Here is a 15,841-nt window from a genome sequence, read left to right on the forward strand (position 1 = left end):
GGCTGAGTGCGTGTGTGGGGCGGGCGGTGGGCTGGACAGGAGGGTGAGGCTGTTCTAGTGAGTGGCCGAGCGGGGCCAGGTGAAGGCTGCAGGGAGTGGGTGTGTGGGCCCGGGCCGGCTCTGTGAAACTCCTGACCCTGGGCAGGCCTGGCAGCCAGTGGGCTGTGCCATGGGGATTACACCCAGGTTGGGGTGGGGTTCGGAATTCTCTTGGACAAAGGAAGGAGCTTCCAGAGCCATGCAGGTCGGCTGACTTCGGTCCAGTGCCTGAGCAGCGCAGTCTGGGCGAGCTGTCCATTCCTGTCCTTCCTCCTCCCTCCCTCCCTCTCTCTCTCTCTCTCTCTGTTTGGGAGAGGCTGGTCCTGGGAGCAGAAGGGAGGGGAGGGGGGTCGGGGGAAGAGACCTTGGGGAAGCAGGGCCTCCAGGCCTGGTGAAGACCAGCTGGAGGAGCTCTCCATGGTTCTGAGTCTCTTGGCCCTGTGCCCTCAGAGAGCCCGTACGAGTGCACTGGGGAGAGCCGGGGGTTTTAGGAGGGAATAGCACGCGCGTGTGGGCTGGTGGGGGGGGGCAGGACCCGTGCGAGTGGGGTCCGGGCAGATGGAGGCCTGCCGTGGAGGGGGACCCTGGGTGCTGCCCCTGACGCTCCCGCCACCGGCGGCTAATCGGGGCCAAGGGTGCTCCTCGCAAACAAGGGCTCACCAGCGTCGCGTGCCGCCCACGTCCAACCCAAACATCTCAGTCGGCAGCCACGCCGGAAGTAACTTTGCTGCTGGCAGGTGTCCCTTTGATGGAACCTCTGTGAAAGGGTGACCTCTTCAGAGCCGAAAAGCACGTCCCAGCCACTTCTCTCCTGAGGGTAGTGTCGTGCCTTGTTTGTTTGTCCCGGACAAACGAGGGCTTTAAGTTTTGATGACCCTAATTTCAGATACACTTATGTCAGCTCTGTGCCAGCAGATGCTCGTGTAGAAAGTGTGTGGAGGCGTCCCCGGAACCGAGGGAGCTGGGTGTGGCGGCAGAGGTGCTGTCTGTGGAAGGACCATCGGCTTCACACCGACTGTGCCGGGCGTCCCCGAGGCGCTCTTTAAGGAGCCGGTTCCCAGGCAGCTCAGCTGGCGCTGGGGCGCCCCGGCGGGGCCTGCGCCTCGCCTGCGCCGACTTCGTCTTCTGGGCCGAGTGGCTGCCCTTCGAAGCTGCCCTGCTGCAGTCGCTCTGGCAGTGAGTTACTCCCGGCTCTCTGTGGGTTTGCAGGTCTCATCCAGCCCATTCCAAGAAGCCAGTTTCTCCAGAGCTATTTTGGTAATAACTTCGTGAGTGAGGCGGATCGGCCGTACAAGTGCTTCTACTGCCATCGGGCCTACAAGAAGTCCTGCCACCTCAAGCAGCACATCCGGTAAGGCCGTGCTGTCCGCAGGGGGCGGGGGCAGGTATGGGGGAGGCGGCGCCAGCTCTTGGGGTTTCAGACTCCCATCTGACCCCTGGATACCTGGTGGTGGTTTATATGTTTATTCTTTATTGTCTTGACTAAGATATTTTACCCAGAAGTTCCCACCAAGTTTTATTTGCACTCACTCCTGTAACACTGGAGTATTTGCAATTTCTAGGACATGTCAAAGAAGTATTGGCTTGGTTTCATTAGAATTAAGCTCTTCACCAGTTTTTGGGGTGTGTTTGCTGGAGTTCAGGCTAATTCGTGGTGCCAGCAATGATGAGGAGAAAGTAGAAACTTGACCCTGAGAAACAGATCAAGAAGAGAGTACAGAACCCAGAGCAGCCTGGATCTGGCTGGTCCCCCTGCAGACCAATGTGGTGGCCTCAGGCTGGCCGCCGCGCTCGGTGTCTCCGGTCCCTGCTGGCTGGTGGGGAGAGCGGCGACTGTGAGAAAGTGGCGTGGGTGGGGTCCTGCGGGGAGTGCGTCCCGAGTCCCGGAGCACCGCGCGCAGCGTGTCCACGGTGGCGCCGTCATCCATGCAGGTGTTCTTCTCAGGTCACACACCGGTGAGAAGCCCTTCAAGTGCTCCCAGTGTGGGCGAGGCTTCGTCTCCGCAGGGGTGCTCAAGGCCCACGGCAGGACGCACACGGGGCTGAAGTCCTTCAAGTGCCTGGTGTGCAACGGGGCCTTCACCACGGGGGGCAGCCTGCGGCGGCACATGGGTATCCACAATGACCTGCGGCCCTACATGTGCCCCTACTGCCAGAAGACCTTCAAGACCTCCTTGAACTGCAAGAAGCACATGAAGACCCACCGGTGCGTGTCCTGCTGGGGCCCGCGTGGGCGCCCTCTCGGGTCCTGCGTGGCGGCGGGGGGGGGGGGCGGTTCTGGGAACGATTGTGAATCCTGGGTTGCCACTGCTGGTTAGAGGTGTGCGGCCTACAGAGCCAATGTCCGTGTCTGAGGGCCTGCGGAGAACCCCAGGCATTTTTAATTTTAATTTTAATTTTAATTTGGAGTGTAATTCTCAAGTCACCTGTGTTGGGCCAAATGCTTTGTAAGCTGTCTTTTAACGCTGAAAGGAGCAGATGAGGTGGTAGGACTGTGCCTGGTGTAACGAGCCGGTAAAGATCTGGAAAACGGTTCTGGGCAGCCCCGTGGCTGCAGTGACGTGGCATGCCGTCAGAGACGCGGCGTGCCGTCAGAGACGCGGCGTGCCGTCAGAGACGCACCCTCGAACTGTGCTCAGGTTCCCCCGTGCTGAGCGAGTGCACCCAGCAGCCGTGCGTTTGTCAGGGCCTGGAGCCCATTCAGCGGGTCTTCCTGCCAAGGTGCAGGCTCTCATCTGCAAAGGGATGCCAGGTGGGGTGCCCGTCCCAGGGGCCCGAGAGAGTCAGGGCTAGAGGCTTGTCACGACAGAGCTGCAGACCTGCTGCCTGAGAGCTCCTTTCAGACAGCACTCTGCCACCGGGGCCTCTGCCTGATGCCACCTGCAGGGCACTGAGTCACGTGGCTGCTGCACACCTGGTGGGGGCCCCTGCAGGATGCACCCTCTGTGGGGTGGGCTTCTGGGAAGCGGCTCAGCCATTTTCAGCTGAACCGCCTTTGTTGTGGGGAGGGGCACAGTGGCTGCAGGGGACAGGTGCCACAGTGACTTCGGGAGGTGGCTGTGGCACTCAGCTGACACTGGAGACTGGCTGTGCGTCCCTGCTGAGCTGGTGTTCCTTGGAGGGTGTAGGGCCCTGCCCATGGTCAGAGCGGAGCGCCCTTTCATGAGGAGTGCCGGGAGGTGAGGGCGCCCAGCTCTCGGGCTGAAAACAGGTCAGGAAGGCTCCGCGGTAAAGCCACAGAAACAACACGGGACAGGCAGGGCCTTCTGTCCGCGTGCAGGGTGCGCCTCACCCCAAGGGGCCTGGGGTGGACATGTGGTGCTCTCGGCACAGCGCCACCGTGGTCTGTGTGACAAGCAGCTCCAAGTCCTCACCGTTTCTTCCTACGCCCCTGCCCCCTTCCTCAGTAAAAGCCTTGAAAAGTGTCTGCTGTTGATACCAGAAAATGAGGAGACTTTGGGACTGATGGAGTTCGGCCTCGGTGGGCTGATAAGATTCTGGGCTCACACGTGGGGGCAGTGTGGGCAGGTCTGACCGTGGTGTCTCAGTGGGACAGGGCGTTCTTGTCCTGGGTGATGTGCCGCTTGCTCGGCGGAGAATCATTCAGCTATCTTTAAGGCCTTCGACGAGCTCACTGAATTCGGTAGACATTGATGACTTCGATGGAAATGCACTGGACAGGGTTCGTCGAGCACAGACGTGATGACCTGCAGAATGGTCTTGGGGCAGTCAGAGTGGCCACACACCTGGTGGCCCGGCTGAGAGACAGCAGGCTGTAGGGCTCGGTCCCCTGGCCACACACCAGGGCACTCATGACACTGAATTCTGTCTGTAAACGTTTCATGCTGTGTGGCCCTTTTTCTGCAACCAACTCACGGCAGAATTTGAGTTTTACTTTGAAACACAGGCCACTTTTTGGTTTCTCTTGACATGGAATCCCGGAGTGCTGTCCTCCCCCTGCCCATGCTGCCACTGTGTCCCCGAGGTCCGCTCCTGTCCTTCAGAAACACCAATACTATTTCACGTCTGCCGAGATGGCCATGGTGACTTCAGGATGAGAACATTTAAAGGGAAAGTGCGGTTTGATGACTTAGTTATTACTCAGCAGGACCCACTTTGTAACTGAACAGACAAGCGCAGCCATGGCCCCGCCTTGGGCGCGGCCCCGCTGGCGGCATCTAACTGTTCGGCATCTAACTGTTCGTCTGGTTGGTTCCCGAAGCTACGAGCTCGCTCAGCAGCTGCAGCAGCACCAGCAGGCCTCCTCGCTGGACGACAGCGCCGTGGACCAGCAGGGCGTGCACGTGTCCACGCAGATGCAGGTCGAGGTTGAGAGCGCCGAGCTGCAGCCGCCGGCGGATGCCGTCGCCGCGCACCCTGAGGCCATGCTCGACCTGGAGCCGCAGCACGTGGTGGGCGCAGAGGATGAGGGGCTGGGCCAGCCCTTGGCACAGCCGCCTCTGGAGGCCGATGAAGGTACGGGGTGGAGGGGGAGCCCGCAGGCCTGCACAGTGCCACCGCACACTCCTCTGGTGGCCCCATCCCTGCCTGAGGCACAGCGCATGCCATGCGTGTGCGGGAGAGTTTCATGTGTGCACAGGGTTGCAGAGACCAGGCCCTTCAGTCCTCACCTTTCCTGCCACCTGCTGTCACCCCTTCATTGGCAGGGACACTAGCCTGTCGGCTGCATGCAACTCAGGATGGCAATGAATGTGGCCCAACACAAAATAGTAAATTTACTTCAAACATTTTTTTTTTTTGCTCATCTGTTTTTGTTGGTGTTTGTGTATTAACATGTGGCCCAAGACAACCCCTCTTTTTCCACTGCGGCCCAGAGAGGCCGACAGGCCGGACACTGCTGTGACAGAGGAGAGTGTTCAGTTTTCAGAAAGGGCCCGACGGTATGGTCCCCAATGTTCTGTGGTGGCACAGGCTGCTGCCCGTATGTCAGTGGTTTGCTCCTGGCCTACAGGGACCTCAGGCGCCTAAGCCACCATGTTCTTCCTCCATCCGCAGTCTTGCAGCAAGTGGTCAGTGCAACTGCAGGCTGCGAGCTCAGAGCCCCGCCGCCGCGCCGGCCTGCGTGCGGGCCGGCGTGCTCTTTTGTGGGGCCCAGCGTGCGTGCGGTCGACCAGCAGGATATGTAGTTTCTGTCCTTCTGGTGCCGGCCACAGTGCACCTCCAGAGAAGGTTTGAAGTAGGGGTGGACTGCAGTGTGCTTTGGGCACTGCAGAGGGACGTCCGCGCTCCGGGGTGCCCTCGAGGTGACGGGAGCACAGCGGCACAGCCGGGCTGCACCTGCATCTTTGGGGCTCGGGGAGGCTGGCGGGTGCCAGCCTGCTGAAGTGCGTGGATTGGTGGGTCAGAAGTCACTTGGCTGCTGTGTCTCTTCTTGTCCACAGACAGGTTTGGGGCCCCACAGCACGCGCTGCCAGGGCACATGGACCAGTTCTCGGAGCAGGCACCCACGCAGCAGCCCTTCGAGCCGGCCAGCCTGTCACAGGGTCAGTGCTGGGGTGGGGCGGCCCGTGCCGGGGTGTTCCTTCTGAGGCCCTAGATTTTTGTGTGGAGTGTGTGTGTTCGCATGTATTCATGCGTGTTGTCTGGGGACACACACTCATTTTGTGGAAGGTGGCTTTAACAGCCGCTGTCTGTGCAGGTGGTTGGGTCGAGGTGGGGGCCGAGGGGATCAGGGTGGGCAGCTGGCCCGCAGGCCTCGGCGCTATGGGGCGTGTGCCGAGTGCGGCCTCCCGCCTGCTCACACGGAGTGCTGGAGCCTGTTGATAGGAATGGCTGATTATAATTTGGAAAGTGCCAAAGCCCTTTTTAAAACATTTTTACTTACAAAACTGTCTGTTTGCCTTTTTGGGTGCGACTTCAGTCCCTTCGGTAGAATTCACGTTCTCTGATCTGTTGTTTAGGTTTCACGGTGACGGACAGCTACAGCCAGCCGACCCCGTTCCCGCCTGTGCAGCAGCTTCAGGACTCCAGCGCGCTGGAGGCGCAGGCCCTGTCGGCCACCTTCCAGGAGCAGGGCCTGCTGCCCGTCCCCAGCTCCGAGCCGGTTGCCGGGGTGCGTGTTGCTGGCAGGGACGCTCGTCCATCCTTAGCACTTCCTGGTGCTCCTCAGTGTCATTATTCAGGGTCGGCCTGCTCTCGAGGTCGCTGCGCCGCCCGTGACAACCTCGATGTTTAGCACAGAGGGTGTTCTTTCTCCTCACAGCTCTGCGGTTTTTCTGAACGACTGCATTACCGTGACGTGGCTTTACCTCTCGGTTAGACCTCAGGACAGTCAGCGGGTGCTGCGTCCTGGCGTCTGAAGAATGTGACGTTGCTGTAGTCACAAAACAGCGTTTTTATGTGTGCAGTCTGACAGAGGAGCGTGTTAGAGTGAACATGTCATGAAGCTGGTGTATCACAAGTACATAATTTAAGTGCATAATCTTAAAATTCAGTCAACTGGAAGACTTTCAGGTTTTAGCTTTCATTTTCCGTTTTCGAGAGATTCTCTGTAGTTACGGAGATGATGGGCCAGGCAGGTGCACCCCCTGTACGAGCGCCTGCGGGCGGCCTGGCCTGGGGCTGCTCCCGGCGTGGGCTGCCCTGTCCCCGGGTGCTTCGGTGGCCAGCCAGGGGACGATGTTTTCAGAAAGCAAGTTGTTTTCACTCTCTGAGTGGAACAGAGGAAAGGGTAACCTCTTGTTGGGACACAGGAAAGAGTGTGGAGAGATCAGTTTTTGCTTGGTTAAACTTGGTGTTAAGGTGAGTGAGTTAATAGGAAATACGTAAGTACTGAATAAAATTGGCGTAAATGATCGTTAGTAACCTGTCCCAGCGATTGCACGGACCCACTGTGAGCTTCTCCCTTGGAATCTGCACTTGAGCGTGTTTTCTCTCGGTGGTCAGTTTTGTACTCACAGACATTCAGGCAGCCCTGCTCTCGACTCTGTTGGTTTCAGGCAACGCCGTTGATACCAGAGCCCCCCCAGGAGGAGCTGGACTTGCCGGCGCCCCGCCGCCCGTTCCTGGAGGACAACGAGGACCAGGGCCGGCGCTCCTACAGGTAGGCGCCCCGGATGGCTGGCCTGGCACGGTGCGCAGCCGCTGCCTCCAGCACCTTCACCCCGGTACAAACACAGAATCTGAGAAGCCGTTAACTGGCTAACCCTCTACAGCTGGTGTGCGGCCGGGCTGCGCAGGGTTTGGTGCAGCGGCTCATTTCTGGCCTGAAACTTCAGTGTGCTGGGTCGCCGCTTCCTGTCACCGCTAGAAGCCATTGCTGTTTCTGCAAAAATAACTTTATGTCATGCCTTTTTGTCTAAGGCTTTTTGGGTGGTTTCTGTAAAACAACCTGTGTGCCAGGTACAGTATGATAGAAAGACATTTTAAAAAACCCATCCCCCCACCCCTCCACTCGTCCACCCATCTACCCACCCACCAATCCACCCACCACCCACCCACCCAGCCACCCACTCATCTGCCCAGCAGTGTGTGCTGAGCCCCCTGCGGGGACCACCTGCTGCTCCAGAGGCTTGAAATGCCGCAAGGAGAGAGACAGAACCCCTGCCCCGGCCCAGGCTGAGACAGGGATGAGCTCAGTAGATAAACTGCCTGCTCGTCTACACGGTTGAATGTGACCGTGTGTGTGATGAGAGTGGAGTGGGAGTTTCGGTGGGGACTGTCTTGAGTTTCTGATGTTTTAACAGTTTTGTAATTTGGTTAATGTAGATACTCTATAAGAACCTGTGAGCTTCCTTACTGCAAATTAAGGATTTTGAGAATTGATAGGTTTTGCTAGTGTTAGGAAGTGTGTAATTGCTGAGATGCCAAGCAGGCTCTCTGTGCTGTTTTCATAGGGTTTGCCTCTCGGGCACTCGGAGCTGCGTTCTCGTGCACGAGCTTCTGCGCCATCAGAAGTGTGGCGCCCTGGTCTCTGAGTTTGTGGTTCAGAGAGGCGCCAGAGCAGAAGCCCTCACCCGGGCTTCCGTGCGTGCTGAGGGGCCCAGAGATGGCCTCGGGGGTCTGTGGCTCTCCGCCACTCAGCCCTTTCATTCATTCAGGGACTCGTTTGTTGATGTTTAANCTAGTGTTAGGAAGTGTGTAATTGCTGAGATGCCAAGCAGGCTCTCTGTGCTGTTTTCATAGGGTTTGCCTCTCGGGCACTCGGAGCTGCGTTCTCGTGCATGAGCTTCTGCGCCGTCAGAAGTGTGGCGCCCTGGTCTCTGAGTTTGTGGTTCAGAGAGGCGCCAGAGCAGAAGCCCTCACCCGGGCTTCCGTGCGTGCTGAGGGGCCCAGAGACGGCCTCGGGTGTCTGTGGCTCTCCGCCACTCAGCCCTTTCATTCATTCAGGGACTCGTTTGTTGATGTTTAATTTGGGATTTTGCATGGTGTTCTAAGTGAGATCAGGCTAATGTTTGTCACAACTCCTTCCTGGCATCGGCGGGGCAGTCCTGGGTGGCTAGCCCCGCACCCTGGTCCATGCAGCATCGCTAGGAAGCCGTCACGTGCCCAGCCCCAGGGCTGTGTCAGCGAGCAAAGTGGGAGAAGCCCTCAGTCCTCCTGAAGTCGACCCCCTGGTAGAGATAAAAAACCACAGGAGCGTGAAGTGCACGCAGATTCGGGCCCTGCGGCGGTGAGCGGGGGCTTCGAGTGCTGGCCACGCCCACACAGCTGGGCGTGGGGGGTGGGGGGGCAGTTGCTATTGGGGTGGGGGCGGTCGTGATTCTGGGTCTGTCTGGCAGGCAGAACTCCAGGTTTATTGAAGGCAGCGATGTGAGAGGAAGGGAAGAGCAAGTGCGCGGTAGAACCACTGTTTCTGGAAGGGGGGCCTCAGGCACAGGCGAGGTGCTGGGGCCAACGTTGGATACGGTGTCGTCAGGGTCAGTGTCGCAGGAGAGGCTGCACGCTGGCAGTTCCTCCCACCAGAGGGGACTAGGGCCGAGGGGCACGCTGCAAGGGCGCACTGGGAGTTCCCAGTGTGGAGACCGGTGTCTGAAGCCTCGTGCGAGGAGTCAAAGACAGCACCCTTGGGCGTCGCACTGAGGGGGGTGCGGCCAGCCACGGTCTGCAAGGGGCCAGGAGCCCCTGAGACGCTGAGTGCATGTAGCCTGTGGCGCGCTCATGCTGGGACTTGGGCTGCAGTGCTGCTTCTGGTCTTGTAAGCATGACAGGAGGGGTGACTGTGAAGGTCCCTGCACGTGACACTGTGGGGCAGATGCCCACTTTGCAGGTCCTGCCTCTGGGGGCTCAGCTGCCCCTGGTGGCAAGGAGTGCGGCCCCTGCGGGGGCTGCTTCCCCTCGGCATGGCCAGGGCCACTCTGCTGGAGTTGGTTTTCTTCACTGGACGTGACTGTTTTGAAACATTTGCCGACCTCATCGGGGAACCTTTCTCAGCGAGCACCACCGGGTTCAGGGCGACTCAGTGCTGCCTGGGGGGTCATCTTCCTCCGCTGCCCCGTGGGCCGGGGTCCGTCTGAAGTCCGTCTGCACAACCACCTCCCTGAATCAGCGGTGGTGCTGTCTGCTTGCTTTTCTGCAGTTTGTTGCTAACCCTCGATGCCACACCTGTGCATCAGAGCAGAGTTTCTGGAGCAGCTGACAGTCAGTCGGCCTGGGGATGAGCTGGGAAGCCGAGCCCTGTGCACGCTGCCCCTGCCCGGCGCGGGCAGCGGAGGGGGACCGGTGGGATGCCGCAGCTTCCTGAGTTGCCTCCATTTGATTTGTAATCTGCGGTCAGAAATTTTGAAATTGAGAATGATTTTCATGCTTTGAGCGACCCCAGTGGCTTCCATAATAGCTGAGGGAACCACGATGCTGCCTGTTCATAGCTTCCAACAGAGGAGCTGTGTGGTGTCTGTAGAGCATCTTACGGGCCGATGGAGTGTCCGAGTCAGGACAGATTCGGACTTTTAAGCGAGGGACTTGTGACTCAGCTTAAGGACTTGTGACATTAGCCTGATCTCACTTAGAACACCATGCAAAATCCCAAATTAAACATCAACAAACGAGTCCCTGAATGAATGAAAGGGCTGAGTGGCGGAGAGCCACAGACCCCCGAGGCCATCTCTGGGCCCCTCAGCACGCACGGAAGCCCGGGTGAGGAGCAGTGCCCGCTGCCCATTCTCTCCTCCCGTCTCTGAGGAAAGACCGTAAGGGCCGAATGTGCCTGCCGGGGGTCCCTGCAGGGTTTACTCTCGGGCGTGTCAGTTGCGGTGCACCCTGAGAACTGCGCCCAGCTCCTGCCGTGCCGGTTCTGCAGCCCATGTGGGTCCGAGGCCCCTGGTTTCTGGGGGGCGGGCCGCCACGGCGTTCTGCAGCCACGGCCTGTGCCACCTTTGTGTTGCAGGTGTGACTACTGCCACAAGGGCTTCAAGNGACCGTAAGGGTCGAATGTGCCTGCGGGGGGTCCCTGCAGGGTTTACTCTCGGGCGTGTCAGTTGCGGTGCACCCTGAGAACTGCGCCCAGCTCCTGCCGTGCCGGTTCTGCAGCCCATGTGGGTCCGAGGCCCCTGGTTTCTGGGGGGCGGGCCGCCACGGCGTTCTGCAGCCACGGCCTGTGCCACCTTTGTGTTGCAGGTGTGACTACTGCCACAAGGGCTTCAAGAAGTCCAGCCACCTGAAGCAGCACGTGAGGTCGCACACCGGGGAGAAGCCCTACAAGTGCAAGCTCTGCGGGCGCGGCTTCGTCTCCTCCGGCGTGCTCAAGTCCCACGAGAAGACACACACAGGTCACTGTCTGATGCAGGGGACGGGGCATGGGTGTGGCTCTCGGCCCTTCACAGAGTCACGCAGCAGCCGCTGCCGCCCACTTTTGGCACATTCTCACCACACCCAGCAGGGCCTCGGAGCCTCTTGGGGCCCAGCCCCAGCTGGCACTGACCTGCTGTTTCTGTGGTCAAGTTTCCCTTCTGGACAGTTCCTGGAAGTGGAGTTCTACGGCAGGTGGCCTTTGTCACTGGCCCTGTCACTTGGCATGTCTGGGGGATCTCCACGCAGGTGTCAGGCGTCACTGTTTCCCGCAGCCCGCAGTGTCCCGCTGCGTGGGTGGCGGCCACATCTGCGTCCCTGCTCAGTGGTGGGACCCCGGAGGCACTCCATTCGGGGCCGTCGGGCGACCCTGCTGTGAGTGTCTGCACACCAGTGTCTGTGTGGGCATCAGTTTTTGTTTCCCGGGTGGGCGTGGAGTCCCTGTGACGGCGCTGTCTAGCCCTTGAGCTCAGCACACAGTCCCCGTTGTGGCCGGTCCCGTGTACTTGGGCACCAGTAACACGCGAGGGTTTGGGATTCACACTTCTCATCAGTGCGCACTGCCTGTCTTTTTACTGGGACCCTGCTCGGGAGTGAGGGCTGGTGTCGGGTTGGGCTTGTCCTGTGCTTCCCTGAAGCTGGTGGTTCTCATCTGAAGAGCTTCCTTATCGGCAAATGTGTGGGCTGACCCTGTGCCATTTTAAAGCTGGTTATTTATACTCTTGCTCAATGTAAGAGTTTCTTAATGTGCTATCTGACAGCCACATCATTTGCAGTTAAATGTTTAAGTGTATTTTCATACTTAGCAATATGTTTGGCGTGTTAACGACATACCTGTTTAATGTTGACATGTATTCTGTGTAAGGCTTTCTTTGAAAATAGAGGTGTGCTGCTTAGCAGCAGAGGACGAAACAGGGAGGGTTTTGCGGGAGAGTCTGCAGGCTGGTGGCTGTTGTGGCGGCCAGTGGCCGGGGCCCTGAAGGCCCTCCCGGGTACTGCTGCTGTGGCAGAGAGAAGGCGCGCATCATGCGTGACTTTACAGGGGTGGCGCCTGCTCAGCGGCTGGTTAGGGCACCCGGGTGGCCTGGGGGGAAGAGGCAGAGGTCACGAGGAAGCACCAGGCGTGGCCCCCTGGTTCCGACTGGACTTGAAGATAAAGTCGGGGAGCGTGGAGGTGCCGTCCCGAGGCCCCATCTGCCTGCACTGCGGGGACGTGAACGCGGGTCAGGCGGAAGCGTCTCTGCGGTGGAGCAGCACCCTCATGACGGGCGTAGGGGCGAGCGGCTGACATCCATCCCGAGAAAGGCGCTCAGAGCCGTGACCTTGCGGGCGACCGCAGTGAGACGCGGCCCGTGCCCCCAGTGTTCCTCCCCGAACGGGGGTCTTGGCTGGGAAGCAGTCTCGAGTTGTATGACGGCAGCACACAGCCCAGGTAACGAGCACATTTGCCCCCCCGCCCTGCCGTCTAGGCGTGAAGGCGTTCAGCTGCAGCGTGTGCCACGCGGCGTTCACCACCAACGGCAGCCTCACCCGGCACATGGCAACGCACATGAGCTTGAAGCCTTACAAGTGCCCGCTCTGCGAGCAGGGCTTCCGCACGGCCGTCCACTGCAGGCAGCACGTGAGGAGGCACCAGGCGGGCCCCTGCGCCCCCTCGGCGCCTGGAGAGGCCAGCGAAGGGGCAGGTACTGTCCGTCTGTCGACTCAGGGCTTACTGGTGCGATGCTAGCATGGTGTGAGTGAGGGAAGGTGCAGACCGCCTGCAAGGTGACCGTTTTTCCTGGGAAAGCAGCACGTACTCTTCGAAGCGCAGACTCAGAGAGGCCCGGAGAGAACCCGCCTCCCGATGACTCCAGCCCACACTCAGCCCCATCCCGGGTCCCGGGCGTGCGCACACATGCAGTGTGGGGGGTTGCTACGGTGCGGGGCCCAGGGAGGCCGCCCACCCCGTGCCCCTCCCCTGGTGTTTGCCCCAGACGTGCGTGGTGCTGCCAGACACAGATCCCTGCACGCCCACACAGCAGCACCGGTCCCGCCCCGTGTCGCACCATCCTCACCGTGGGTGGGCGGAGCTGCCCCAGTCTCTCTGTGACAGCAGGAGCTGGGACAGGCGCTCTGGACACAGCCAGACGGTGCTCGGCACTCGACCGTGTCTCCCAGTTGGCGGGCGGCGGCGTGGCTCGTGGGCCAGGTCTCGCTCTGCGCACCAGCCTGTGGCGCATCGGACAGGCCCGTCTGCCTGTCCCGACTGTGGACAGCCTGCTGCCGCCAGGGCCTGCCTGGCTCCGTCGGCCTGCCGCCTTCTCCTGGGGCTCTTGCTGCGCGCCGTGTCCTTCAGGGCGCTGCTCTCTCGCTCCCGCCCTGGCCCCTCTCCTCAGACCCTGAACCCCACCGCCCCTGTCTTCTCCGCGGTCCCAGCGTTCTCGCGGAGGTCCTCTTGTCCTCGGGATGCGCGCCTCCCGTTTTAGCCACGACCCACTCGGCCAGTGCTTCCGCTCAGGTTTTTTCAAGTTGCTGGTTTTTAGCCACCGGGGAGCAGTGACCCGTTCGCAGCCAAGCACATCTTCCTTGCACGTTACCGGCAGCTTGTTCTTGTGTCTAGTGAATGTATCCTTACAGCTCACGGAGGGGGACTCACACGTGTACGCATTCACAAGTGCGTATGTTTTCCTTCCTAACTCCTTCCAGTTGGGGGCTGTTTGCCAGTTTGCTGACGCAGCCTCTCTGGGCGGCCGTGTCTCCGTGGTTGACGGCCACCATTCCCGGCCCCCGTTAGCAGCTGGGCGGCCGTGCGTGTGGCTCCCCTCAGCCCAGGTGCACGCTGGGGCTGGAGCGCTGCCTGCTTTGGCCCTCTGCCCCTGTGATGTCGCCACCCTCCCCTGGGGCCCATACCCGTGGGCTTTCTTCCCGTGGCCCTGCTCGGGTTCTCGGTGCAGCAGCGGGGAGCCGTCTCATACCGTCTCGTGTGCATCTCCACAGACATACGTGTTCAGTGTGTTCTGTTAAACCCGCCCTTTAAACGCGGGTCTGACCCGCTCCCTGTACTTTGTTCAGATGTGTGCGTGGAGGAAGAGGAGGAGAACTCTGACCGAGGCGCGTGGAGGAAGGTGCGTCCCGAGGTCATCACCTTCACGGAGGAGGAGACGGCGCAGCTGGCCCAGACCCAGCCTCAGGAGAGCGCCACTGTCTCGGAGCAGGTGCTGGTGCAGTCGGCCGCCGAGAAGGACCGCGTCAGCGAGCTGAAGGACCGGCGGGCCGAGCTGGAGGCCGAGCCCAGGTTCGCGAACCGCTGCTCCTACTGCCCCAAGAGCTTCAAGAAGCCCAGCGACCTCGTCAGGTGGGTGTGCGTGGCGGGGCCGAGCCTGGGGCCGCCCATGGGCACTGGCTTTCCTGAGTTGAGGCTTCAAGGTGGTTCGGGTTTTGAAGCTTCTTTTTAGTGTTAGTTACAGATGTGCTTCGTAAGTTGCTCATGCTTGTTTCTATTATGACTGTGGTTTTGGTAAAAAAAAAACAAAAAAGAGAACTTAATTCATTGGAGCGGACCCAGGGCCACACTTTGTGGGGGTGGCCGACTGCGGCAGGGACCAGCCAGCCCCACACCCTGCTGGTCTGCAGAAGGAACCAGAGCAGCAGCCAGAGCCAGATGGGGATGTCATGGGGCAGGTCGGCCTGACCACAGTGGCGGCAGGAGGTGGAGTCCAGCAGGAGGTGGCCAGGTGGCTACCAGGACACACGGATGACAGAGAAGCCGAAGTGTCACCTTCTGACAAAACGTTTCAGGGATGCCGTGGAAGACAAGTCGGGGCAGAGTGCGGGGAGGCAGAGAGCACTCCATGTGGGGAGGGAGTAGAGAGACTTCCCAGTGGGTGGGCCTGGAGGCCGGGAAGGCAGCGTGGGCAGGGGCAGTGAGCTGCAGGTGGCTTCTGGGTCCAGTGCGCGCCCCTGGGGGACAGGAGGGCTCTGCAGCCTGCTCTTCTCTGCCCCGTGGGAAGGGGAGCATGTTAGGGCATGTGCCGGTGAGGGGGGACATCGGGATCCCAGAGTCTGGAGCAGCGGGCTGCTGGGCTCAGGCAGCAACCCCCAGGGGCCAGGAAGGGTCAGAGGGGTCACCCTGACATCCAGGGTCGGGGGGAGGGAAAGCACATGAAACCCAGGAGGGAGGGGTCAGCAAGGTGTGAGGGAGGGGCCCGGGTGCTGTGCTGCCAGGGGCCTGGCCCCTTCTCCCACAGCCCCCTCCCCGTTGCATTCCCTGCCAAGGTCAAGGTGAGGGCGGCAGAGCAGATACCCAGGCACTTTGCCCGGGGACTAGGTGCAGAGATTGTGCTGCCCCCAGAGAGGGTGCTGCCCGAGCTGCCTGACCCCAAGTTCTGAAGCTTATGCTGAGGCGGCGTCTCCGTCAGCCCCCGCCGCCTCTGCGTGGGTCCCGCTGGGCCTGGCGGGGGTGTCGTCAGTTTGAGCAACGCCCGGTTTGCCCTGCGTGAGTCCCAGTCTTCTCGGGGCTGCAGCGGTGTGCGGCCCTCCCCTCCGAGCCCTGCCCACGCTGCTGCGTTTGTGCCGTGGGGGTTCTCACCTTGCCATGTGCGAGGACGCTTTGGAGACAGGGAGCCCCGTTTCCGTCAGCTGTGTGGAGTTCACGCTGTCTTTGGGGTTTGCGCGTGGTGTGGTTTTGTGGCGAGTGACGCTTCGAGGTTTTGTTGGCCCAGATCTGTTCAGTCCGTAGTGTTTGTAATTGTTGTTCGTGTGCGTAGTTGTGCACTCGAAACCAGGATGCTGCTGGTAAGCGTGCGTCCCACGGAAGGGGGAGCATTGACTCGCAAACGCCCTCTGTCAGGCACGTGCGGATCCACACCGGGGAGAAGCCGTACAAGTGTGACGAGTGTGGGAAGAGCTTCACCGTGAAGTCCACCCTGGATTGCCATGTGAAGACACACACAGGTAGGGCCGGGCTGCCGCGCGGGCCGCGGGCCGTGGCGTCCTCTCTGGGCTGGCTCCTTCAAGTTCCACACCCACACGTACTTTCCAACTTCTAGAAACCATAAAAACCGGGAACCATGAG

The 15,841-nt window shown here is 60.4% G+C and overlaps 1 protein-coding gene across 5 annotated transcripts in view; it reads left to right on the forward strand.

Annotated features, from left to right (window-relative positions):
• The window catches only part of ZNF236 (zinc finger protein 236), a 70,109-nt gene that overhangs the window by 35,805 nt on the left and 18,463 nt on the right, over positions 1-15,841 (forward strand). For 3 of the 5 annotated variants that reach the window (XM_037035956.1, XM_037035964.1, XM_037035987.1), the window contains 10 exons: positions 1,249-1,390; positions 1,985-2,245; positions 4,262-4,515; positions 5,442-5,543; positions 5,961-6,112; positions 6,999-7,102; positions 10,615-10,766; positions 12,255-12,470; positions 13,840-14,122; positions 15,617-15,720. In XM_037035956.1, the coding sequence (XP_036891851.1) occupies positions 1,249-1,390; positions 1,985-2,245; positions 4,262-4,515; positions 5,442-5,543; positions 5,961-6,112; positions 6,999-7,102; positions 10,615-10,766; positions 12,255-12,470; positions 13,840-14,122; positions 15,617-15,720 (1,770 nt within the window). The remainder of the gene's footprint in view (positions 1-1,248; positions 1,391-1,984; positions 2,246-4,261; positions 4,516-5,441; positions 5,544-5,960; positions 6,113-6,998; positions 7,103-10,614; positions 10,767-12,254; positions 12,471-13,839; positions 14,123-15,616; positions 15,721-15,841) is intronic. The other 2 variants (XM_037035970.1, XM_037035978.1) reach the window with 2 other exon arrangements.

This window comes from Sturnira hondurensis, unplaced genomic scaffold (assembly GCF_014824575.4).
Source record: "Sturnira hondurensis isolate 20B ecotype Veracruz unplaced genomic scaffold, ASM1482457v3 Scaffold0001872, whole genome shotgun sequence".
In the NCBI taxonomy this organism is placed as follows: domain Eukaryota; kingdom Metazoa; phylum Chordata; class Mammalia; order Chiroptera; family Phyllostomidae; genus Sturnira; species Sturnira hondurensis.